The sequence below is a fragment of the Hyla sarda genome, chromosome 13 (genome assembly GCF_029499605.1).
Source record: "Hyla sarda isolate aHylSar1 chromosome 13, aHylSar1.hap1, whole genome shotgun sequence".
Lineage (NCBI taxonomy): Eukaryota > Metazoa > Chordata > Amphibia > Anura > Hylidae > Hyla > Hyla sarda.
This window is the reverse complement of record NC_079201.1, coordinates 12,805,565-12,831,409: the sequence shown is the minus strand read 5'-3', so window position 1 is coordinate 12,831,409 and position 25,845 is coordinate 12,805,565. Positions and strand designations below refer to the sequence as shown.

The 25,845-nt window shown below is 39.5% G+C and overlaps 3 protein-coding genes across 10 annotated transcripts in view; 1 reads left to right on the top strand and 2 right to left on the bottom strand.

The window, feature by feature from the left end:
• SLC12A5 (solute carrier family 12 member 5) overlaps positions 1–5,257 on the top strand; it is an 85,520-nt gene extending 80,263 nt beyond the window's left edge. For both annotated transcript variants that reach the window (XM_056549992.1, XM_056549991.1), the window contains one exon: positions 543–5,257. In XM_056549992.1, coding sequence (XP_056405967.1) covers positions 543–634 — 92 coding nt within the window. In that variant the 3' untranslated portion in view covers positions 635–5,257. The remainder of the gene's footprint in view (positions 1–542) is intronic.
• The window catches only part of ZNF335 (zinc finger protein 335), a 346,490-nt gene that overhangs the window by 315,092 nt on the left and 5,553 nt on the right, over positions 1–25,845 (bottom strand). The window contains exons 1-2 of one of the 7 annotated variants that reach the window (XM_056549982.1): positions 24,717–24,744; positions 23,265–23,372 (exon numbers count right to left, since the gene is read on the bottom strand). The exons of the other annotated variants lie outside the window; for them this stretch is intronic. The gene's annotated coding sequence lies outside the window, so the exon portion shown is untranslated. Of the gene's footprint in view, positions 1–23,264; positions 23,373–24,716; positions 24,745–25,845 lie in introns of those variants that run through there. 7 annotated transcript variants of the gene reach the window in all.
• Positions 743–25,845, bottom strand: NCOA5 (nuclear receptor coactivator 5). The gene is made up of 12 exons (XM_056550382.1): positions 25,768–25,845; positions 24,717–24,897; positions 23,265–23,372; positions 14,991–15,060; positions 13,618–13,815; positions 12,100–12,182; positions 9,769–9,895; positions 9,463–9,662; positions 6,723–7,040; positions 5,718–6,299; positions 1,010–1,065; positions 743–868 (listed from the first exon to the last, which is right to left on the bottom strand). Exons 1-12 carry the CDS (start codon positions 25,843–25,845, stop codon positions 743–745), a joined length of 2,127 nt encoding a protein of 708 aa, XP_056406357.1.

Genomic DNA, 25,845 nt, shown 5'->3' with positions numbered 1-25,845 from the left:
GAGGTGCTTGAAGCATAGGCAGAGACAGCGGAGAAACGAGGAGGTTAAGTATAGTTTTTGTTTCTCATTATACTGTCCCCCTGAGCATTTAAATAGAATACAAAAATACTTCAAAATTCCAAAATACTTGGCACTTATTTTCAATGTTTATTGTGCCTTAATTTCAATGCAATCCTTAAATCAACTTACAACGCTTCGGTCACATTGAACATTCTTCAGATAATAGGAATGTGTGAGAGAGTTGGTTCAGGGTCCAGCAATCCGATTATCTGAAGGTCCAATGTGGCCAAAACATTATAAGTTGATTTTAGGATTGCATTAACATAAAGCACAATAAACATTAAAATTGAGTGGAGAGTTATCTTGCTGATGTCAGTATAAGGAGTAGGATGCTGTCCAGGCACCAGTGTAATTATTCATGTAGATAATTCTCAGGTTATAAAAATATTGGAATCTCATTTTTATAGCTGGCGGTGTTCAGAATATTTTGTTGTTATCATACAATATTACCTCATTTTATTTTTCCGTAACTTCAGGCACAGATATGGAGTTTTTAGAAGTCCTCACAGAACATTTGGACCGGGTTATGTTGGTTCGTGGTGGTGGACGTGAGGTCATAACCATCTATTCTTGAACACCAGAACCCGGATGAAGTTTTTGTTGCACTTAGCAGGAGTCTACGAACCTCTCTCCACATTGCAAAAGTATTAGAGATCAGGAGAGATGGGGGGGAGGCATATGGTCAGTGCTCAGAAACTTCACTTGCTTCCACCATTCTCCCTTTAATGCCCTTACATGTGAACTGCAGCACCAGATCTTCCATTCCAGCACAAGTGCAACTGTTCCTCATAGCTTCATCAGCGTGGCGCTGAGGAAGTTTATATACAGATCTTTACATAAGTCTATGTACGTTTCTTAAACTGAGCCGCACTGCTTAAGATGCTATAGATACTGGCCCCTCTGTGCATCCTGTGATCCACTGTTACACTTATTTCTCCCTGACACACACTTGGAGAAGACATGGGTTGTACTGGCAGAAAATCAGAAGAGAATTCTCATCTACATCTATTGTTGATAACAAAGACCAGAGTCATTAGATAAAGCATTGGTATGACAAGATAAGGGTGAGAGGGGGTATTCACCAGCATGCTTTACCGTTCCAAATGTTCCTCCCTCTATGCCCTTTTCTTGACAGCCGCTATTTTCTCCTCGGCTTCAGCAATTTGATATGTCCGGATTTGGAGTAACCGCAGACAATAATTAAGAGACAACTTACATTGTCGTATTCAGACTGCATATGCCCCTGATCAGGAAGAGCAGAGCCAAAGTCACAGAAGAGGCCAAACAAGACATTAAGAGGACCACACGGCTGTGCAGGAAATCAAGAAAGGGCTGTTAACATATTGTCTGATGCCGAGGAGCATGTTGCAATAATAATCTGATGCAAAAAAAAAAAAAAAATATATGGAACAATTGTTTCTGCCTTTTACTTTTCCTCTACCCTTTGCTTTGCAGAATTGCCTTTGAGAAACTGCACCAGAAGAATGGTGCGCAGTGAATACAAATTTCAGCCGAGGTGACTGGGGCAATAGTTTGTTCAGATCGGTAGCAGGGAAATCAGGGGACCTTTTGAAGACTGTGATTTGCTTCCACAGTCTCAAATTGCATGGCCTAGGATAGATTGCTTATGTAAAGTTCATTTCACTCCATCCTTATCAATCTTTCAGCTGATTTTTGTGCCTGTTTTTTTTTTTTTTTTAAATGTCCTCCACAAAAGAAGTGGCTCTCACACCAAATGTAGTGATTGTGTTAATTTATCGCTGTCCAAAATGATCTTAAAATATATTTTAACTGAAAAACTATTAAAATTATACAAAAAGGCCGGTAATATTTATGCACCTTCAAAACTGAACAAAAATATATAAAATAAAAATTAAGATTTCTCTCCACAAACCGGTCTTCCAGAACAGTAGTACATAGGATAGTGTAAACTTTTTGGGCTTGAATTTTTTTTTATTTGCACGCGTGACACAGCTTGTTCCTTTTTATGGACCCCACTTCGTAGTAGTAGTAAAGGCTGCAAATTCAGCACTCCCAGTACATAAAATAATTTAATTTTTTAGGTGTGATGTTTTACAATGCCATGTTGATAGTGCTGTGACTTTAAGCTGTATGTGGTGTAGGTGTTGAAGAGCACTCGCCAATGTACATATATATATTTTTTAAAACTATATAAATATATAAACAGAGATTTATTCAGAATGCAGAGTTCTACTGTTTAAAGCAAAAGTGAATTTAAAAAAAGGTAGAGAAAGCATGTACTGCAAAATTCTATTAATTTTCTCATGTGTAGCACATTCAGTCAATATTTTTATAACTGTAATAGAGCAAGCTCCTCATTACCGAGGTACCTTGTACAAAAAAAAATATTTAAAATATTGCAAAATCTATATATGACTTATTTGCTTATAGTGTTCCATTTTATTATTTCTTTTTCTTCGTAATCTGGTGCTTTCATGTATGAAATTGTAGTGTTTGCAATAAATGTATTCCATTTGTACTCAAGTCAGTGAAAACCTGCCAAATGCAGTAGTCATATGGTCTCAAACAAGGACTGCAGCATGAAGTCAGCATCTGGAGGAAAATCCAACTCCGAAACTTTATATATTGTTAATATATACACCCAAAAAGTGAGTTTATTCTACGTAGAACGCGTGATGCCCCCTTTGCCATCCTCCATTCTATTATAGGCTAGAACTACTCTCGTAGTTTGTGTCTTGCTGTTGTATCCGGTCTCTAGTAATTCCACTTTGCCTTGTGTAGGATGAGAAAAATCGTCAACCTTGCATGACTTAGATAGTGAATGCCATGCAGTTTTTGTTTTAAGTGCAGATTGTGAAAAATGAATATCGTCCATGATGGCAATGTAACTTTGCAAGGTCCAAGTTCATCTGTGCAAGGCATCTTTGACAGCAGGCACTGGGTGACCTGGCTGCTTCGACATTTGTAAATATATAAATGGCCCAGGAGTTTTGCTATTTGTTCCTTGAAGTGCCTCTAAAAGAGTGAAAAACTGGCTCTCCTGTGCTCCAGCTGTTGCTCTGGTACATAGATCTTAGCGAACATATCCATCAAAACCGTAAATATTAAATAAAATGTACAAAACATCTTAAAATGTGAAAATTTTATTCCATTCCAAGAGTGAAATACTGGGTCTATGTTAAGTGCAACTACAATGTTGTAGCAGCAGGATAAAATTTTAAAACTCCTTACAATCCCATTTGGTCTACAGATATGCCGTAAATTCCATGCAAGTGTAAAAGTAAGCGTAATCGGCAATTACGGCTTATTTTAGCAAGGGGCTGAGTTGGTAGCAGTTTTAAAGCATCACTGTCATATAAAACAACATTCATAGTTCTTAGACATGTCAAAAGTTAAGATTGCACCTTTTTTTTTGCACTAAGAATCGCTGAAATCGTGAGTTATAAGCCAAAGAACTGCAAGGCACAGAGCTTCACTCCCCAGCCAGCTTGCAAATCAGACCTTTTCACTTTATAGACTTATGCAGTACAAAGGTCAGGTTTCAGAGACAGCCATGGAGTGACGTGTGCGCTGCACGTGGCCGAAACCCGATGCCATCTTAACTTTTGACAGGTCTGAGAAACCCGTCAAGTTGTTCAAAATTACTGTAATGCTTTAAAAAAAATAAAAATAAAAAAAAAGGGGAAAAGTGTATTCTGCCACTGCACCAACATTGCAGTTCACTTTAATCCTTGTGCAATTAAAAGTTTCTCAACTTTGTAATATACTGTGTGTGTCAAATGTGTCAATTCCTTTCTGCTTGAAGTTAGTGAATGGGAGTATCCAATGGCTGAAAACCCATCACAAAGTCTGTCGTCCACCATGGTGTTGCCAGAATGCAGATCAGAATTTTTTGAAACACAAAAGCATTGTAAAAGGCCACATAAAACTGTAGTCTATGGATGAAAATAAAGTTACTATTCACTGATAAACAGATCATAGAAATGAAAAGGAATTGAATTAGAAAGTTACACATCTCCGCTTACATAAACCATTTTTGACTTTTACAAAGATCCATATTCAATTCGATCTGAATATGCGCCTTTACTAAATTTAGGTAAGGTGCAACAGCTTGTAACAGGCATATGTTAGGGTTTTTTTGTACAGAGGAGCAATTTACGGAGAGGCCAGGATTTACTTCTATACCTGCTAATACTTCGTATTCATTTGTATATCTCAGAGTTGGAACATGCACATTCTTGCTTCTATGCAGACATATCAGGGACCTTTGAGAAAAGAAAAATATTTTGGTAATAATTCTTTTCATCTTAAAGAAAAAAAAAGAAAAAAAAAAAAAAAGAATTGGGAGAGACCCAGACATCTGATACAGACTGAGTCAGCGGACACATTGCTTATGCTTTATAGGATGATACGGGGCTGAGTAGTAAGTTTACTCTGAAATCTTCCAATACTATGTTGCTTACTGGCATGTTCTAATATTTTGGGTTGGGAGGTAATACAGTTGAAAGCTAACGTGGCAGCTTAGCGATTTAAGTTGCACTACAAGAGTCAGATATATATATATATCTATATCTATCTCATGACTGATAGACTCCATAAGCTTCAAATTTTCTTATTAATTTAACTCACTTTGTGCTACATGTGCAATATACATGAATTATATATAACATACATATTTAAATGTGTTTTTTGCAAAGTTCTACCACCAATGTGATCTTAAAATGAAAAGAAAACTAAAACTGCACTCTATGTTTAATGTGACCCCAGTAACCTACGAAGTGTGCTATTCCCCTAGATGGCTAGTAAAAGAGAAATGCTTTAATTTTTGTTTGTTTATAACTATGAATATAGATTGAAATCCGTGTACAGATATTACTGTTCCAAACCAAATGAAAACACTGCTATAGACTGGCTGCTTTGGTTTATGTATCCTACAGGAATAGTTTCATGTTTTGTGTAGTTCTTTCGTGTGGTTTCTCTTTGTGGTTGAATGCTATCTCTTACTCATACAGCTTTAATGTGCCGATTTAATTTGTTTTGAGACTGTCAGCACAAAATGCAATAAACTTAATTTTATTACACCCTTTGGATGTGGTGTTCAGGCTGATGTTAAAAGATTTATCCAATAAACTGTAATTTAAAAGATGTAAAAACCTAAATGTATGAACAATGGTCAAGTCTAATAAATTATAACACTTCTGCTCTATAATCTGGAGTTAAGACTGTCGGAAATATACTTAAAATTTAAAGTTTTACTGAAGACAAACACAATTTTTTCTTTCATTTTTTTTTTACTTAAAAAAAGTTGCTTACAACAAGGTTCCATACAGGGAAAATTATTAACAAAACCATTTCACCAATGCAAGATTTTATTGGTGACTAACCGGTGTCAAGAAACTAAATATTCTCAGAAGACTTCTGTAAATGAAAACCGATGACTCTGCTCACTGATGCACCAGTACGTAAAGTATTTTTGTTTAATTCACTGAAATTATGTGTAAACATGAACATAAAAATGGGGGAAATATACACCTGTTTTCTTTAAGAAATACACTAATAGGTTACAACTAGAAGTGGACAACACAACATCTGTAAGACCTAAAGTGTGACTCAGAAGTGGCGGGGATAAGGGCCCAATAATGACTGTTGCGGAGGCCCACTGCGGACTGCCTGACCTGCCGTCTGGTTCACCAGGTGCGAGAGCGCAGGGCCACTCTGAATCAATGTGTCTAGAGCCTTCTGAACACTAGGGTTGGCAAAGTTTATGCCTACAGGTGCTCCTGGTCGCTGGATGGCTACATTATTGGGAGCCTGAGGACGAAGCTGTCCATACATATTCTGCATTTGAGACTGTGGACCAGGTCTGGATGCTGCACTTCTTACAGCTTCACCTTGTGTCAGAGACCCAGGATGCTGGTTCACTATGGGCTGAGACCTCTGTACAGATTGACCAATAGATGAGACATCCATTTGGACTGCTGCCCGTTGTACAGAGGCCACATTTCCATAGCTCTGGCCTTGGGCAGTTGTTGCTCCTGAACTGGTCGGGTTGGCATTGACAGCAGAAGTAGAAGATCCACTATTGAACAGACTGAGAATTTTCGCCTGTAATTCTTGTTGAGAGCTGCTTGGAGTTTGAGCTGCTGGAGCCCCAGAAGATAGCTGTGGTGTCACCTGCATTGCTTGGCTGCTTGCAAGAGTAGAAGAACTCTCAAGAGCAGGTCCAGAATTTGTTCCTAAAGGTCTTGAGAGTTGCGCTACCGAAAGAAAAAAAAAAAATTCAGTATGTTAAATGCTGTAAACTATAGTAAGTCCTTAAAGGGGTACTCCCATGGAAAACATTTTTTTTTAGAAAAACTGGTGCCAGAAAGTTAAACAGATTTGTAAATTACTTCTATTAAAAAATCTTAATCCTTCCTGTACTTTTTAGGGGCTGTATACTACAGAGGAAATGCTTTTCTTTTTGGATTTCTCTTATGTCACAGTGCTCTCTGCTGTCCATTTTATGAACTGTCCAGTACTGGAAGGATTAGGATTTTTTTTTATAGAAGTAATTTACAAATCTGTTTAACTTTATGGAACCAGTTGATTAAAAAAAAAAAAAAAAATCCACGGGAGTACCCCTTTAAATAGCAAAAGGTTCTCCATTGTTATGTTTTAGAAAGACAGTTCCTACTTACATGATATTGGTTCACCAGTCAGAGCTAGCATTCTTTCTTTACGATCTCGTAAATAGATTATAACTTTATCTATTTCTTCAGGAGTAACATATCTATTGTCTGCAAGCAAATTAAGCAGTGCCATTATCCCAGAGGGTGGAGGGGCTCTTAGGCCTTCATCCAAGGCTACGGCACGCTCTCTTAAAAATGCATCTGTAGACAGCTTGGCAGCTTGCCGTGCAATATCTTCACGTTCCTTGTCGCGCTTCTCTACTTTATACCGTTCAAAGTTCCTTGCTATAAGGACCATGGCATCTGCAAGCGGCATGTTCCGATGCTCTGTAATGAGAATGATAGTTTCTTGTCTGGACAGTATTCAGTGATCGAATTCAACATTACCAAAACAGAGTTGTATATTAATTTCACAATATATTCATTAATTAATATATACACATCTATATAGATCTAATAAAAAAGAAAGGGTAAGTTATCATTCCATGTGCCAGTGTAGAATGGAAAAGTTCCATTTATTGGCTACATAATTTCAAGGTTGCAAAGAAGAGTCTTACAAAAGGGTAATTCCGTAGTATAGTCCACGATCCTGCACTTATGTCCAGAATCTAGGGTCTCCTGACCCCTCTCCTGGTGATGTGGATGCAGCATCCAGGCCAGGAGAGAACAGAGAGATGGCCAGGATTGCAGAAACAGCAGAGCTTGCCATGTTTCACTGTTTCCGTAAGTAGCAGAGAAGCAAACTAAAGTGACAGAAATGGAGGTGCTTACGCGCGACCGTTTCCACAAATTCCATTTTCTTCTATAGCAAATTGTGGATCACAATCATCCCTCATGTTTTTTTTAGTAATGTGGGCTACTCCTGTTTGGATTTCACTTGGATGGGCAGGAGACCTTTTTTGTCATGGGAAAAGGGTTCCAGGGAGGTGTAAAAACTTAGGAGTGTTTTGCCTGAAAAAAAAACAAAAAACAGCTGCTTCCTGGCACCTGGCAGAAGCCATTCCTAGCATGCATTTACATTGGTATGCTTACGTGTAATAACCACTGGGCACTAAAGCCATAGAAAATTATCTTCTATGATCAGAAAATATGATCTCAATAACATATTGTTCTACATATTACAATTAGTCGATGGTGCCATTTAAGTGAAATAGTTGCACAAGGGCACACAGTAGGTTGTATAACAAACATTATTGGCCCTATCCCACTCAACACACAGTTGATGTTAAATCTCTGTATTATAAATAACAGTCTTTTTTGGATGTAAGCTTGCAGTTTTAATTTTATTCCATTTTCATAAAAATCTAACTTTGCATACTATACAAGGCACACCCTGCTAGTCCTGGGTCAGACCCCCTTTTGCCTTCATTCTTGGTGCCAAAATTTCTGCAAGGCGCTGGGAACATTCCTTGGTGATTTCACTCCATATGGACATGACGACATCACACAGTTCCTCCATATGGACATGACGACATCACACAGTTCCTCCATATGGACATGACGACATCACACAGTTCCCCCATATGGACATGACGACATCACACAGTTCCTCCATATGGACATGACGACATCACACAGTTCCTCCATATAGACATGACAACATCACACAGTTCCTCCATATGGACATGACGACATCACACAGTTCCTCCATATAGACATGACATCACAGTTCCTCCATATGGACATGATGACATCACACAGTTCCTCCATATGGACATGATGACATCACACAGTTCCTCCATATGGACATTATCACATCACACAGTTCCTCCATATGGACAGGATGACATCACAGTTCCTCTATATGGACATGATGACATCACACAGTTGCTGTAGATTTTTCGGATCCATGATGAGAATCTCCTGTTCCACCACATCCCAGCGTTGATATATTTTGATGAGATCTGGTGACTGTGGAGGCCATTGTAGTCATGTGACCTCATTGTCCGTTATGAGATGATGTCATGTGACATGGGGCATTATCCTGCTGGAAGTATTATCAGAAGATGGGTCCACTGTGGTCATAAAGGGACGGACATAGTCAGTAACAAGTGTTCCTAGAAAATGTCCCCCACACTATTACACCACCACCAGCCTGAACAGCTCATACTAAGCAGGAGGGATCCATGCTTTCATATTGTTTACATCAAATTCTGATTTTGCCATCTAAATGTCACAGCAGGAATCAAGACTCCAACCAGGCATTGTCCCTTCCATTGTCCAGTTTTGGTGATCTGTGTGAATGGTAGCCTAGTGTTCTGTTCTTACATGACAGGAATGGCTTCAGGAGTGGTCTTCTGCTGCTGTAGCCCATCTGCTTCAAGGTTGGACATGGTATTCTGCACAACTTTGCTGTAACCAGTGGTGATTTAAGTTACGGTTGCCTCTAATATTAAAGGCATTTTCCTCCACACAACTGTCATTTTTTGGATATTTAGAAAACTTCAGACCAGCTGGTCCGGCACAACCATGCCCCAAAGATATCCGATCGTAGAAATGTCACACTGGTATTAAGCATTTTACAAAAATGACCAATGTCACTTCTAAAATATCTTTACCAGAGCAACCAAAATAGCTGCACTTTCTAGAAAATTGATCAGCTCAACAAAATGGTAAAATGTCAATATCTCTAAATAAAAAATAAAAAAAAAGTTACTGAAGGCAACACATACCTGATCTTGTATTTTGGGACGGAAACCCTTTAAGACTAGATAAAAAGAAAATACAGGAGCAAGTGATATATGGTTACCTTGAGGTGTTCCAAACAAAATATTAACAGTGCAGGAGCGATGTGTCTGGTGTTGCTGTGTTATCGCTATAGCAAAAGGTGTGCCCCCTCTTGTCACATCTTCCAAGACTTGAGATAAAGATACTTCTGTATTCAAAAATATTAAATCCACCAACATTCCTAGGTCACGGATTTTTCTTCCCACTGACTCTGCATATTCCCTGGAAAAATTTAAACACTTAGGTTTGACGTATGTGTCAGCAGATCACTTAAATATTTAGGTATGTAAAAAGGTCAAGGGCATGCGTATATTGGAAGTTTTCTTACTTTGACTGCTTGTTTGAAACAATAACAGAGCAGTCCACGCGGCGATCCTGATCCAATTTTCTTTGTAGTTCATCAAAATATTGCCTATATAGCTCCTCTCGGCGACGGTCTTCACGCTTGTATCTGTCTAGAAATATAATTCAAAAAGTTATGCATATGTATATTTAGGTACCACAAAGTGTACCGGTCATCAACAAAAACTTTTCATATTATGTAGATAATACCATATGTATATTTGTAATATATTTTCATTACATTTTTTTTTATATTTTTGGGTGAAGAAGTGCTGTCCCTGCGGCTATTGCCTGTGTGTCTCTATGAGGAGTCCAAATACAGGAAGTGAGGATAGGACAAGTAGGGCTCTGTGCAGGCGCCTGTCCTCAGTGCACAGAGCCCCGCCTGTCCTCAGTGCACAGAGCCCCGCCTGTCCTCAGTGCACAGAGCCCCGCCTGTCCTCAGTGCACAGAGCCCCGCCTGTCCACCCTCACTTCCTGTATTTGGACTCCTCAGACACACAGGCAATACATGCAGGGCCAAAAATATACATATTTTTTAACCAATGTATAATACAAATATACATATAATTGTATTATCTAAATTATATAAAAAGTTTGTTGATGACACGTACACTAAGCAATATACACATTTGGCTAGACATTAAACCTTTTGGAAATGTCTACACAGCTGAAAATAAAAGATATCAAAACTAATAAAAAGTTACATTTTACTTTTTATGATTCCAAAGTATTAGAACTTTAAATTTGATATACAATTTATATCCCTCTCAATAATTCAGAAGATAAATTAACAATTTATTATACTTACCGAGTGTGCGCTAGGACTGCATGAATAAACGCAAAAGCAATTGTATTGTGATATTAGCCATGTGCGATCATGTGCCCTGCAAAATGCTGCGATTATCGCTGACCCCGCCTCAGACCCGAGGTTTACGTGTAATATGTTCCCCCATGCCCCAGCATCATATTAGAATATTGGCTAATGACATGAATGAAAATTAAATATGGGTATTTCACCATTTGTGACAAACAGTGCAGCCATATTGGAAGACATTGGGGGGGATTAAAACCTGTCCAGAGGAAAAGTTGCAGAGTTGTCCACAGCAACCAATCAGATCGCTTCTTTCATTTTTCAGAGGCAGTGTCAAGAATTAAAGAAGCAATCTGATTGGTTGCTATGGGCAACTCAGCAACTTTTCCTCTGGACAGGTTTTGATAAATCTCCCCCATGGTTTTCACACTATCAGTTAATCAACACCAGGACCATGGTCCTTTAAATCCATCCAATGTTGGCTTACAGATACTACGTTAGTACGTGACTTACCATACTCCATGTAAAGCATTTTGCACATATTGCACATATGAGTACTTGTCATTGGTCCTAGGGCATGTCAAAAGTTTTAATCAGTGAGGGTCTGAGTATTCACACCTCCGCCTAACAGAAGTTTGCACTGCCACGTGCTCCTCTCTCCTGCCTATGTCCCATGCCCATTGACCTACATATTGAGTTTGTCTTTATCATGTAACACGGAGCCAGGAGGGAGCACTAACCTCTCCCGGCTCGTTCTCCTGATCAGTGGAGGTCTGAACACCCGCTAGGATATGTCAAAAGTTTTTCCTGATGACCGTGGCCATTTAACTCAGAGAAACCTCCATTAAGTGAAGGCTGACAACCAATAGGACTGCATTTTTTGTCACTTGGCCAATGCAACAGAATAGAAAACTAGTTTTATAAGCAAAATGGATCCTCTCAAACTTCCCCCAGTGCCTTTTACATCTGTTGAATTGTGTTCTGACCATGCAATGCCACTGTGTGCAGGAAAACAACTTTGATTGGTAAGACTGTTCACACACTGTAATGTTAATTTTTGTAAGTTAGGAATACTTGTCTGTGGTCTCTATGCAAAAGAGATGCAACAGCTAAGTAAAGAATTGGAAAGAATTACAGGGTCCATACATGCAAAATTATTACAAAGTCTCAAGACTTTGTGAGAAGAGGGTAATGTCGCCTGAATAAGGAGGATAACAGACAAAACGAGGCCACAGATCGGCTTGTGATTATTTCCATCAACATCACCAGCACTATAAGCCTGGTGCAGGTAACACTGATGACAGATTCTCTTTAAAGGGTGTACAGACTTTGGGAACAACTGGTACTGACTAAAAGGAGCAGGTATTTACAAAATACTATCAAATAAAGATCTATTTTATAGTAGCAGATATAAGAGAGCCAAGACAAGCTAGTATGTGAAACATAAAAAAAACAAGCAGTTTCTAAACTAGAAGGAGAAAATAAAACAAACTAAATAAATACCTTCTGGGTGTTTATCCAGGGGTTCTTTATAACGATCATACAACTCCTCCCGCTTGCGGTAGTAATCATCAAGTACATCAACTCTGAAAAATAATCAGAAACATTTTTAGAGATTAAATGGGCACTGTCCTTCAACTTGAAAAAATTTTGAAGTGTTACAGAGGCATTATAAGAGGAAAGTCTCAGTCTGTTAGCGCATTTATAATTAGATCCCTGGTGTGGAGCTCCACTTGTTGCTCCCAATCAATGCATCATTCCAAATCCCAGGGCAAGATAAGCTTTTACTATAACAGGTTTTTTCTTATTTTTACAAAGACAAAGAAAGGCACTGACAATTCCTTGTACTTCTTCACCATCTGTTATTCTTTTATTTTCTTTCCGATATGAAGAGCGTAGAAAACTGGTAAAGCTTACCAGTTTTCTATGTTCTTCATATCGGAAAGAAAATATAAGAAAACCAGAGATGGTGAAGAAGTACAAGGAATAGTCAGTGCCTTTCTTTGTCTTTGTAAAAAAATAAAAATAAAAAAACCCTGCTATAGTAAAAGCTTATCCTGCCCTGGGATTTCGATTGATGTCACAGAGGCATGTCAAAAGTTTTAATCGGATGCCAAGACCCCCACATATCAGAAGAATGAGGAGTTAACTCTCTGCAATCGTCTCACGACCAAATACTTATTCCCGCTCATTCTCCTGATCAGCGTAACAGGGGATATCCCACCAACAAGTGATGGAAGTAAAGGTCCACACAACTGATCCAACGTTTGTACATGCACTCCTGTCCTCACTGTCATCTGAATCTTGCGCCCAAACCCCCCCTGTTCCTCCACTGCATAAGTCTATAGAGAGAAAAGGTTCGGGTCAGCGGCCTGCCAGGGAGTGTACACCGAACACCATGTCAAAGTTTATTCAAATGACAACGACTCTTTAATGCTGCTAAAACTAACTGGAAAACATCCGAAAACTGGTAAGGTTTTTAATTTGCTAAAATATTAACTAAATATAAAGAGTCAATATGAACATATTAATTGAATTTAACTTTATGGCAGAATCTTCTAACAACATGATGATGGTTTAAGGGGATACTCCACTGGCCATGAAGTCACAAGGGGCGGGCCCAACCCCCCCCGGCAGCGCAAAAACAGCGTCCGGAATATTTAATGCCGAACGCTGGCCAGTGGAGTAACCCTTTAAAATTCTAGTTGGACTTTTTGCAGAGAAATTGCCAATAGCAGCCAGAAAAATTCAAAATAAAATAAGTGATCCGACTGGTTGCTATGGGCAACGTCTTCACGTTTCATATGCACAGGCTTTAATAATTCTCCCTTGAAAGTTATTTAGTTCACCTAATTTAGAAAAAAAAACGAAGTGTAAGACCAAATATTTAAAAAATTTCTCGTAATCTACCATTAAGCGAAACATAGAAACACATTTCCTGTTTATACACAGGTTTTTCTCTCTCTCACAAAAAATAAATATATATTTTTTTATATAAGAAAGAAACTTAATAGCTCATACCTGTAAGGATTTCTCGTGTCTCTGGCATCTCTATAGCGGTCATACAGGGAATCTGTGGGAGGTTCTCTTGAATCACGGGGGTCGCGAACGCGGAGATCTCTGGCATCCCTTAGATCTTTTGAATCACGAGAGTCTCTATAGTCTCTAGGGGCACTGGCATCTCGCAGATCTCTGGCATCCCTTGAACTATGTCCATCCCTTAAATTTCCATCACGCGGATCTCTCAAGTCTTTGGGGTCTCTAATGTCCCTCTGTTCCCATCTATCTCGTGAGTCACGAACGGATCGTGAATCTCTCTCTCTCGGCTCTCTACTGTTTCTCCTTGGGCTGGAGCGAATAGGAGACCGGTCACGCCTTGGCTCCTGACTGTCACCATATCCATACAAATCTCTGGAGCGCCAAAAAACAAAGCTATTAGTTTCCGTTCAGAAAAATACAAAAAGTCGCATTAAACATTCAACCTTAAATGAAAAACACAAAATGCATGAATAGAATGCAATAATATGACAACTGCTAAATATAGGATTTGAAACAAGATGCCCATAATAGTTTCAGGGGTTACTTAAATAGTTAAGAAAATTGCATGTTGAAGCCAATACATCAATTCTGCATGATAGTAAAGTAAGTACCTACACAATATTTATGCACATTTTAAATACCACCTAAATGTCTCGAAAAGCTGCTTGTACATTTATGATTTTAAAGAATAAGATTGAAAAAAATAAAAATGTAAATGTTATATAATTTTTTCCTGTCGTTTTAATCCTTTTCATTGTCAAAATGCCGTGCAGTTGAAGAGTGTATAAGATAAAAATAAACATTGTATTGGTCCAGCCAGACAGAAGCTTCTGATTTAGAGGGTAAACTACGTCGGGACTCCTTAAAATGCAACTGTACAAAGACGCTCCTCAAAAGAACACTTTAGATATTACTCACCGATAAAACGCATCTTAATAAAATAAAACGGAGTGAAATTTTGTTTGTACGTGTGTTTCACTTTTTTCTTTAGGTAAATCAAAAACATTTCAAAAAAGTTACATTTTGGATTGGATGTGTATTTGAATAAAAATTTTAATGTACAGACTTAATAAACCAGTTAAACCGAGGTAAAAAGAAACAGGAAACCAAAGATGGAAAAAGCTTAAATTTAGTGTGTTTTTTTACACGAAGCTATTTTTAGTATCCTTTTTAATAAAAATTTTATACCATGGATCAAACAAGGCGAAAACGCAAAAAGATATCCCAAGGTTGCTGTTGCGACAAAGGAAAATGGTTGGAGCATTTAGAGTACGAAGACGTCCTGCTACGTAACCATAAAAATGATGAAGGAAGACTGATCCGGGAAGACTGGGTTTGCTTCTCAAGTACTTTACCTTCGTGGCGGGCTTGACTTGGATTGACCTTTAAACCTATTATTTCTTCTCTCCGCTGCCTTGTTAATATCTGAAATGCACAATTAACCCATCTGTTCAATAACTTGAAAAGTCACATAACCAAAACAATCCTAGAAAGAAATAAACTAAGACCAAGAAGGAATTTAGTGAATGGATATTTATTTACGGTCCATATAACATTGCCTAAAATTAGTAAAGAAAATGTTCCATCAAACATTTTTTAATGGCGGACCTTAATTGTAAAGATCCAATCAGGAAAAAAAAAGGGACGGCGATAGTATGTCTTTAAAAATACCGAACATTTAGTAAATGTTGTGGTGTACAAAAGACAGAATAGTCTTAATTTGCATTTTATTGTAGAATTTTTGTTTTGTAGTAAGCAGTGAAATCCAAAAGGACATTTGATGTGAACTTTAGCTTCCTATGTTCTTAGGTGTCAAGCCGTTCCTTTTAAAAACGGTTTACAATAGGAAGTCCCCATATTCTTAATAACCGTTTTGTAGCTGAAAAAAGCAACAGTGATCCACAATGAAATATGTCAAGAAAAAAGCCAAGTATAGTGCAGCAGGCGCTCATGAAGAAATAAGAGCAAAACAAACAACTACCAAGGAGACGGACAAGAAACAGTAGGTTTGCTGTCGCAATTTCTGGATTTTACCACAAAGTATAAATAACTTTATTCTGCGGGTCAGTACAACTACGGTGATTTATATTTATTTATAAAATTTTTTTTTTTTTTTTTTTAGTTTTAACTCTTTGCACAATAAAACCTGAAATCACAGACACATGCATGTATTTATTTTTTCAGGATGAGTGTTCTTGATTTTTTTTTTTTTTAATCCCATTCACCATGGGTTAAATAAACTATAATTAGCGGTGAGTTCACACAAGGCAGATTGGTTGCAGGCAGTAATGTAAAATTATTTCCAAAAGGTCTTTAAATAATTTGTTGAAACAGGGGAACTGCCTAACATTTGGTATTTAAAAAACAAAAAACAATATGAAATGAATAAAATAAATACACTGAAATATTTCTCTCTTAGGCCTGTTACTGTAATGGAGGTATCATACAATTGTATTACGAAGTCATCTTATTGGTGTATTAGGAGAGTAGACCTGGGGTTCCTGATTAGGACTTCTCTTCCATCCTATAAAAGCAGGGAGACTTTTCTTGCAAGTACTGGCACAAGCATCGCTTCTTTAACATGTACAGGGGTTGAAGAAAATAACTAACACACTCCTATTTATATACAATCGACAAGTTTAACTAACACCTATCACCAGTAAGGCCCCCCCCTTTTCCCTCAGTCACAGATTATATCATGGTTGAAACTTATTTGTGGTGCTCTAAATGTGTGTCTTTGTTTTAGAGGCAAATATGTCACACATGAAAGTTCCAAAGGGAAATGATTGTTGGTGCAAACCTGGTCAGGGCATCCTTAAACGGAGTTGCAGTTTGTGTCAAAGTCTACTGTTTCCTCGATTACATCTCAGAACGCAAAGACAAGTAAAACATCTGCAGTGGTACCAGTGGTCGAAAGTCAAAGCTTGAAGCTAGACACAGAAGAGGACTTCATCGTATTGTAGCCAAGAATTTTATGGCCTGCTCAAAATTACTGTCAAGCTGAACGCTAGTTTAAAGAGGGACTCCTGTGCTCAGCGTTTGGAACAAAATGTTGTGAATGCTTAGAGTCGGCGCCGGGAGCTCGTGACGTCATAGACCCACCCCCTCAATGCAAGTCTATGGGAAAGGGCGAGACTGCTGAGGGCATCGGTGAAAACAGTCAGGCGTTCAGTGCACAAAAGGAGGATATTCATGGCAAAGCTGAATAGCCAAACCTTTTGTTGACGCCACAAAATGTTAGACAGTGTATTCAATGGTGCAAAGGCAACAGAATATAGACACATGGGATATGGTTCTATGAGTTCAGTTTTACTGCATTCCCCCCCCCCCCCCCCCCCACCCCACACACTCCCAGTCAAATGTCTGACTGAAGATTAATGGACAAAGACAACAATGTTGACAGCCTTAAACCTACTGTCAAGCACGGCGAGGATTCCTGTATGCTTTAGGGTGTCATTCAAGGTAAAGTAACAGCCCAGAAGTATATAGATATACTAAGTGACCAACTATATTCCATTTTCCTGACTTTGTTTTCAGATGATAGTAAGGATTTTGCATTGGATTTTGATTCGAAGGGCATGAAAATGGATCAAGCATCTACCCCAGCCAGAAAATTCACCAGATCTAAATATTACAGTGCCTGTGTTGGGCATTCTTGAGAAAAAGTTTAGTAGTTTTCTACCACATGTTTCAGTCAAGGTTTAGTTGAAGAGTCTATTCCTCAATGTATTTATAGAATATAAAAAAACAAATAAAATAAAAAAAACACATTCTGGGCTCTACTAAAGGGAGCTCTCTTGCATAAAGGACGGGAGTTAAGTTCCGTTGAACTCCTGTAAAATATCAGACACCTGACAGACCCCAGATCTGTTGGGATGCAGTGATGTCAGTTCTTCCTTTTTATGGTGCTGACAATGGGTTATAAGCTATTAAATGTATTTACCAGCCATACAACTCATTTTTTATTTTGTCAAACTATAACAAAACTTCATACATTACAATTTTTTGAAACCAACAATTGTTATACGTAAAAACATCCACATTTTGAAATAATTATCTCCGTATTCTATTCTAGTTTCATAGAGCAGACTCAAAAAATTGTCTATTTAACCCCTTAAGGACCAAGTCCATTTTGACCTTAAGGACCAGGCCAATTTAATTTTTGCTTTTTTTTTTCCTCCTCGCCTACTAAAATCCAAAACTTGTTTTTTATTGCATGACCAATTGTGCTTTGTAATAACACCTCTCATTTTACCATAAAATGCATGGCAAACCCCCCAAAAATTTTTGGTAGGGAGAAAATTTTAATGAAAACCACAATTTTGCTAATTTTGAAGGGTTTCGTTTTCACACTATACACTTTACGGTAAAAATGACGTGTTTATTCTGTGGGTCAATACGATTAAAATGATACACATGGCTAGACACTTTTCTATTATACTGCTTAAAAAATAAAAAAAAATATAAATTTTGTACAAAATCAGTATGTTTAAAATTTCCCTATTTTGACCACCTATAACTTTTTCATTTCTGTATATGGGGCAGTTTAAGGGCTCATTTTTTGTGCCATGATCTGTACTTTTTATCGATACCACATTTGCATATATGAAACTTTAAAAAAATCACAACATTTTTTTGGGAATAAAATGTGACAAAAAAGTAGCAATTTTGGATTTAAAAAATAAATAATTTTTTTAAACGTTTACGCCGTTCACCGTACGGGATCATTACACAATATTTTGATAGTTCGGACATTTATGCACGCAGCAATACCAAGGGAGGGGATTTTTCACTTTATTTTTTAATTTATAAAAAAATGTTTCCCCCCCCCCCCCCCCCCCACTTTTCATGTCCCCGTAGGGGGACTATTTATAGCAATCACTTGATTGCTAATACTGTTCAGTGCTATCCTTTGGATAGGGGATAAGATGTCTAGGGGTGGAGTACCCCTTTAAAGAGAAAAGAAAGAAAAATAAAAGAAGCGATCTGATTGGTTGCTAGAGACAACTGGTTAACTTTTCCTCTTCACAGGTTTTGATAAATCTCCCCATATGTCCTTATCTTCTCTGTCTTATACCCCCCCCCCCCCCCCCCAGGTAGGACCAATACTTTTTTTTGTTTGTAAGGTACAGGCTGAACTTTGTTCGGCGCTTTTATGACGGACTCAGTGGATCAGATATCTGCGATGAAGCAAGTTTCGTTTCCGGCTGACAAATGTTTCAGAAGCGCTGGAGGTTCTGACTTCCGACCACGGGGACGGAAGATCGTGACATCACAACTCTGCCCCCAGGTTCGGGAGCCAGAACCTCCAGCGCTTCCGGAAGCAGATACGGTGGGTGCTGCATGCTATATTGTGGGGGTCACAAGCGGCGGGACCCCCGTGATCAGACATCTTATCCCCTAGTCTTTGTATAGGGGATAAGATGTCTAGGGGTGGAGTACCCCTTTAATTGGTTCGTAACAAAACTGGCAGCTTGGTCGTTGATTAGTTAAGGGTAGGGTCACACGCAACAGATCTGCAGTGTATTTTATCTGCCGGTGACCCAATCCTATAGTGTGCCTCCAGCTGATTTGCTGCTAGCAGGACACGGGGTGGGGGCGCAGGGAGAAGGTCAGGTTTGTTGGTGGTGGAAACAGCTGGAGGCACACCATTGGGTCGGGTCACTGACTGATCACAACGTAAAATACGATGCAGATGTGTTACCTCTGACCCTTCCCTTAGTCTACATAAATTAGTTCAGCTTTCCAAGTGCTCTTGCTGCCTAAAAATGTCTGGGATGACAGTCTTGGGTTTCCTAGGACTGTATCCACCTTTTCCAGGCAACAGGAGCACTTGGAAAGCTGGACTTATTCATCCAGACTAAAGTAATCAACGGCCGAGTCGCGAGGTTTGTTACAAACCAAACTACTGTAAGTTCGCTCAACTCTGCTTTGGAGTATACTCTGACAAAAACTAAAAAATAAAATAATGTACAAATAATAAGTACAAATTGTCGGAATCAAAATTTTGTACGTGTGAATGTAATATATGGACGTGAATACAATATTACAGCAAAAAGGAGAAGTTTATTGGGGAAAGCTGTATCCTGTTGTGTGCCTCCAGCCTGAACACCAGAGGAGAGACGGTTGGACATGGAGGTATACAGGTTCCATAAGGCATCCTGCTGCACATTTGCCCAAAGATTTTATACTCAAGCCAGTAGATCTTGCCGAAGTTGGCGTTTCTGCTGGTCCCATAAATGCTGGATTGGTGATAAATTTGGTGACTGGGCAATCTGCTGACTTTTTTGGGAAACCCATGCTAAATGGATGACGATTGTTCTGCTGAAAGATTAGTCATAATCAGAGACGTGTCGCCACAGGTTGTCCTGTTAGTATCCCTGTATCACTACTATGGATGACCGACTGTCATTTGTGATGGCTCCTCAAATTTCCACACCAGTGAGGGTCAGTGTGTCGCTCCATAGCAAAGTCAGGATTGAAGCGCTCATGATAAGGCCTCCAAACTCAAACCTGACTGCTATCAGATCCCAAACAGAATCTGGATTTATTGTTTAAGACAACATAGTTCCAATCTTAGCAGTCAAGGTTTCTCGTTCATCAACATTGCTTGCAGTGGTGTCATGGTTACCGGCTGGCAATGGCAGGACATGAAGTGCCTGAAAATGGTCAGAGACAGGGGTGTAATAAAGGCGCCACCTATGTCTGAATAGTGAACAAGAAAACTGTGGGAGCTTCTCCTGCTAGTTGGCAAATTAAATCTTCTCTGCTGGTAGTCTTTCTTGTAGCTTGTTCACCATGTGTGCGTGCCCTTATCTATCCACTGATCCCAGTGGTTTGGTCAGAATGGCCTAAATGGCGGGCAATTAGTTGATATGGCAATCCTGCTTCTCACAGTCCAACAATGTGTCCCCTCAAGTTTGTCAACCGAGCAAAATATCTCAGTGTGTTGCAGAGGCACGTCTAGGATCTCTAACCAAGAGGTACACTATCTAAAAGTAGCCTCTAAGAGCCAGTAATCACATACCTGCCTGAGAGAACTGCATGCTGAGTCTTGCAGAAGTCTGACATTTCTATCTGGGCGTTTACTTTTTTTTTTTTGTCAGATTAACTTATTACAGGAAAAAAAGTCTGATATCAGGCTCCCTTCCTTCTCCTGCACTAAATGTCAATGAACTGAAAGAGTCTGTAAACACCAGTCTGTCCGAAAATCAAAAGTTGTTGCCAGTGTTGATGTAGAGAAGTAGGAGTGGGCTGCAGGGACGCAAAGCTTTTATTGTTTCACCCTCTGTTCTGCTGTATAATATTCTTTATGTTGCTTCAAAATGTCCTTGATAGAGAAAGGGGAGCAGGATCTCTTCTCTTCGTGCTGTGTACAGGAGCCATTATAGTAGCTAGTCTCTGCCCACCCTGGAGCCGAGCTCAGGGAAAACTCACGGGGGACATTAATCATTGTTGTCTTTAGAAAATGTGTTTTAAAGTCATTTATTGCTTTGGTTTTGCTTATGTGCGACATATTTAACATCCTATTACAGAGGGTTCATAAATTTGGCGCACATTAAGAAGAAGAAAAAAAAACACATAACATCACCATTTTGTTTGAGTCCTAATCTTATCTGACTTTTCAGCACAAGAAGGTTGGAGTTGCAAAAAAAGTGCAACTTTTTAAAAAGCAGTTTTGTAAGCCAGGTCTAAGCATGTGTAGATTTGCGTTTTTGTTGTGTGTGACATTCAAACTAGAAAAATTCATCACCACTGCAAGTAAGACTGAAATTGACTTTTGCAAGATCGTTTGTAGCTCTGTTTACTGCGCCGCCAAAGAAAAAAAAAAAAAAAAAAAAAAACCTTTGGCACACATGCAACATTTTTTATTAGTCCATTATGACCAAACAATAAGCTCTAAATACTATGACAAATGTTCCCCCAGAAGCCTACAGAGGGGAAAACTGCAGCACACGTACCGTATTTTTCACCGTATAAGACGCACTTTTTCTTCCCCAAAACTGGGGGGGGGAAAGTTGGTGCGTCTTATACGGCGAATACACACCTATCGCGGCAGTCCCTGCGGCCATCAACGGCCGGGACCCGCGGCTAATACAGGACATCACCGATCGCGGTGAGGCCCTGTATTAACCCTTCAGACGCGGCAATCAAAGCTGACAGCCGCGTCAGGCGGGCTGTTCGGGACCGCTGCAGTGAAATCGCGGTGGTCCCGAACATCTTACAGGACCTTACCTGCCTCCTCGGTGTCTGCTCCGTGCCGGGATCCACTGCTTGGCCGGCGCTCTCCTTCGACGTCATCACGTCGTCGCGCACGCTGTCCCGTCATCCAATAGGCGCGTCGTGCGTAGCGACGTGATGACGGCGACAGAGAGCGTGGATCCCGGGGAAGAAGACGTCCGGAGAGTCGGGGGACACCACGGGGAAAGCGATGGAGCACCATCCAGGTCAGCGGTCACAGGTCCGGAGCGGCGGGGACACGTGAGTATTACTTCCTATCTAGTGGTCTTCAACCTGCGGACCTCCAGATGTTGCAAAACTACAACTCCCAGCATGCCCGGACAGCCAACAGCTGTCCGGACATGCTGGGAGTTGTAGTTTTGCAACATCTGGAGGTCCGCAGGTTGAAGAACACTGTTGGGTTCAGAATCTTTATTTTTTTAGATTTTGCACCTATAAATTGGTGATAGTCGGCTTCTTACTTGACAGTGGACTCAGTCTATCACCGGCCGAGGCGGAACATCGCTGCGGCCAGTGATAGGCTGATGGCTGTCCCACGTTCCATTCCCTAGGAAGCAGGTGAGGCCGACGGGGAAGGCGGTATATTTTGTTGCATTTGTACCATTTGCAGCCCGGGCATAGGGAAACCGCACAGTATAGAGCAGTGGTCTCCAACCTGCAGAGCTCCAGATGTTGCAAAACTACAACTCCCAGCATGCCCGGACAGCCGTTGGATGTCTGGGCATGCTGGGAATTGTAGTTTTGCAACATCTGGAGCTCCGCAGGTTGGAGACCACTGGTATAGAGTATCAGCACCGGCATCCCGCAACAAACAGGAGGACAAGGAGGGCAGCGCTTGTGGGTGATATGTGAGTATTTACCCCGAGTGAGGCAGCACTGGGCTAATAATTAATTGGGTGGGGGGCAGAACAGCGCTGACGGGTCACATATGATTAGTTCCCCGATGTGGGGACAGCGCAGCTCTGGGCTGATAATTCATTCCCGAGGGGGAGGGGCCAAACCAGTATGGGGGAAATAATTCATATCGTGCAGCACAAAAATTTCGGTATTCGGTATGAACTGGTATACCGCCCAGCCCTAACTGAAAATATAGTTGAAAAGATACATATGCTTTACGTTCATGTGTACCTGTCTTTAAAAAAACATTTGAAAACTCCTACCTCCACTGATCAAACTTTTACTTGTCGCTAGGACATGTGAAATGTTTCAAGTGACCGTGGCCATTTAATTAGGTTAGCTGTAGCAGATTTACATATAGATACAGTTAGAAGAATTTACCCATTAGGTTACAAAAATTTAAGTCCAGAAACAAACCTAAAAAAAAAAAAAAATTATATACAAGCACATAGTAAATATTTGTAAGTCGCATTAGCTACAGCTTGCCTTACCTAGTCTACTCCCTTTAAACATGCGACCTCTTTCACCCTGCACAGCTGCGTCAGCGTCTTCTTTGCGTTCATACTGCACAAATCCAAAGCGGCGGAACACAGAGAGTGCTGGAAAAGTAATAAGTTGTTACAGCAAACTGTTGGGAGAAAAAAGCCCATCCAAATGTCGGATGTGCAATTAATAGACCGAATAACCAAAAAGTTTATAAAAAAAGGATGAGCTATTAACGGTAAGTGGTTTGGTTTCAATAAAGGTGCTTTCAGTGTAACACTTTGAGAACAGTTTACAGACATGGGCACTGTCAGATACAAAAACTTGATATGTTGTAAAGCTTGTATAGCCAATAGGTTTTGCAATTGCTTTCATTAGAACATTTTCTGTATTTCATACTGAAAAAGCCAGTCAAACAACTGCCCCACTGCCTGCTTGGACACATACTAGTCCTGCTGTGTCCATGAGTCATCACCTATGTCATGGACACACTTCCTTGATTGACAGCTGTGAGTGCAGAGCTCATAGCTAGAGGAAAAATCCTGGGAGTTGTAGTTTTACTAATGCTAGGGGAGATGTGAGCAGACAGCAATCTGAGGGAGGGGCGGAGACATGCACAGTGAGGCCACACCCCCTCCCTTTGGGAGGAATTCAGACTAGTGAGCTTAATTAAAAATGTAATAAAATAATAAAAGGTGCTAGACACAAAAATTAGATGTAGATGGTCAGGATTAGGTACTGAGTGATATATATAAAAAACATTTTGGGGTTTTATCTGACGGGTACGCTTTAAGGCTAGGTTCACATTGCTGTTTGCATCAATCTTGTTCATTTTTTGTTTTTAGCTGAACGGACCCTGAAATATATTGGAACACAACAGACACTGCCGGGTCCTGACAGACCCCATTTACTTGAATAGGGTCTGTCAGGGATTCGGTAATTTAGAGGAGAATTGGCGGTGGCACTCCTAATAGTTGAGCCTGATGGCCGATGTCCAATGTGAACGAGGCCTTACTGTTAAAATAAAATCAAACAAAATTGGCAGGGATTGAGAGGTAGAATAAAAATAAATAAAAAATAAAAAACACTCATACTATTCACACCTGTTGCTCCTAATTGTAGGCTGCTGCTCCAGAGTCCCCAGTGACATCACTGCACACTGTGCTAAGGGCCTCAGTGCTTACGTGCAAGGAGCCGCAAGGAGGGGGCGAGTGTAAGTTAGGGTTCTTTCCCTCCCAATCCCCGAACACTGATGTTATTTAACAGGGAAGCCCCTTTATTTTCTTATATTAGAACAAGCAAATGCTTTTATGACTTTTTTTTTTACTTCCTTTATAATGGGGGCTGCTGGGCAGGCGCTTCAGTATCAGAACAGAAAAATGGATTCTACAGCAAGGTGAGTTACTTTAAAAACAGTTTACAAATGTGGTACAGTCGAACGGTATAAAATCAATACTAACCAGTAATTTTTCCGTATTTGGAAAACATGATTTCCATTTCTTCCCGGTTCATACTGTCCGTAGGTAAATTTCCAACAAAAATTCTTCTGTCTAAATCTTTGGGATCATCGCTGTCTGTTCGGTTCCTGGAAGGACTAGCACTCTTCCTTCGGTGAGACATATTTGACAAATCCCAATGGAACTTCGCAAGAAAAAAACATGGCCAGGCATATAAATTCAAAATCTGTTTTTGCCAGAATTATCACAATACATTGCTCAAATAAAAGCTGTTTTTGTTTTATTTTGCATCATCATTTACTGTAGACTAACAATGAAGTTTCCAAAGAAGTGCAACTACAAAGTGTAAAAAAAAATATATATAAAATAAAAAATTGCCAATTATGTTTTTTGTTTTTTTTATATGAAGCTAAACGGTTCGGAATTCTAGATTAACAAACTCTTCTGATTATTAAAAACATTGAAACAACATTTTTAGTAAAAGTTTATTATTAAAATTTAACTCAACAACACGAATATAATCCATAAAAATAATCTGGATAAAACAAATCCAACAGCTATAACCGACGGCAAGCAAAAAATTGCGGCCTCTCATGTCTATGCATACTGACTACTTAGCTCATTGGTAAAAATCCTTGGTAACCAGCACGTCTGACTACGATCTTCAAAATGTTACTTTTGTTTGTTGGTTTCTGGTGTTTAACTATTGGGGGGCAGGATTATAGTTTAGTGGAGTAACTCCGACTGGGAAAATAAATAAAGTCGTAACCAAGAAGGGTTCTTCTGATGGGTCTCTTTAAAAAAAAAAATAATAAAATAGGTAACTAAATAAATACTACTAGAAAGGTTTTATTTATCTATCTTTTATTAAAAATTTTTCCACATGCACCCGTGTTCCAAAACTTGTCCAATTTGGCCTAAAGGAAAATTTTCCAGTCAATACCAAGGAAAGACTCCAACCCCAGATTAGGTAACCGGAAAAGGGAGACCCTTCAGAATATCTGTGAATATTTGGTCTTTTCTTTTTCATGAGGCAAAATTTTTTTCAACTCACAAATTCGTCATCTTCATCTTCTTTCTTGCTGCGCTGTCCTCTCCCGGAAGCCGGTTTCCCCAGCAGGCGCAACGTCAT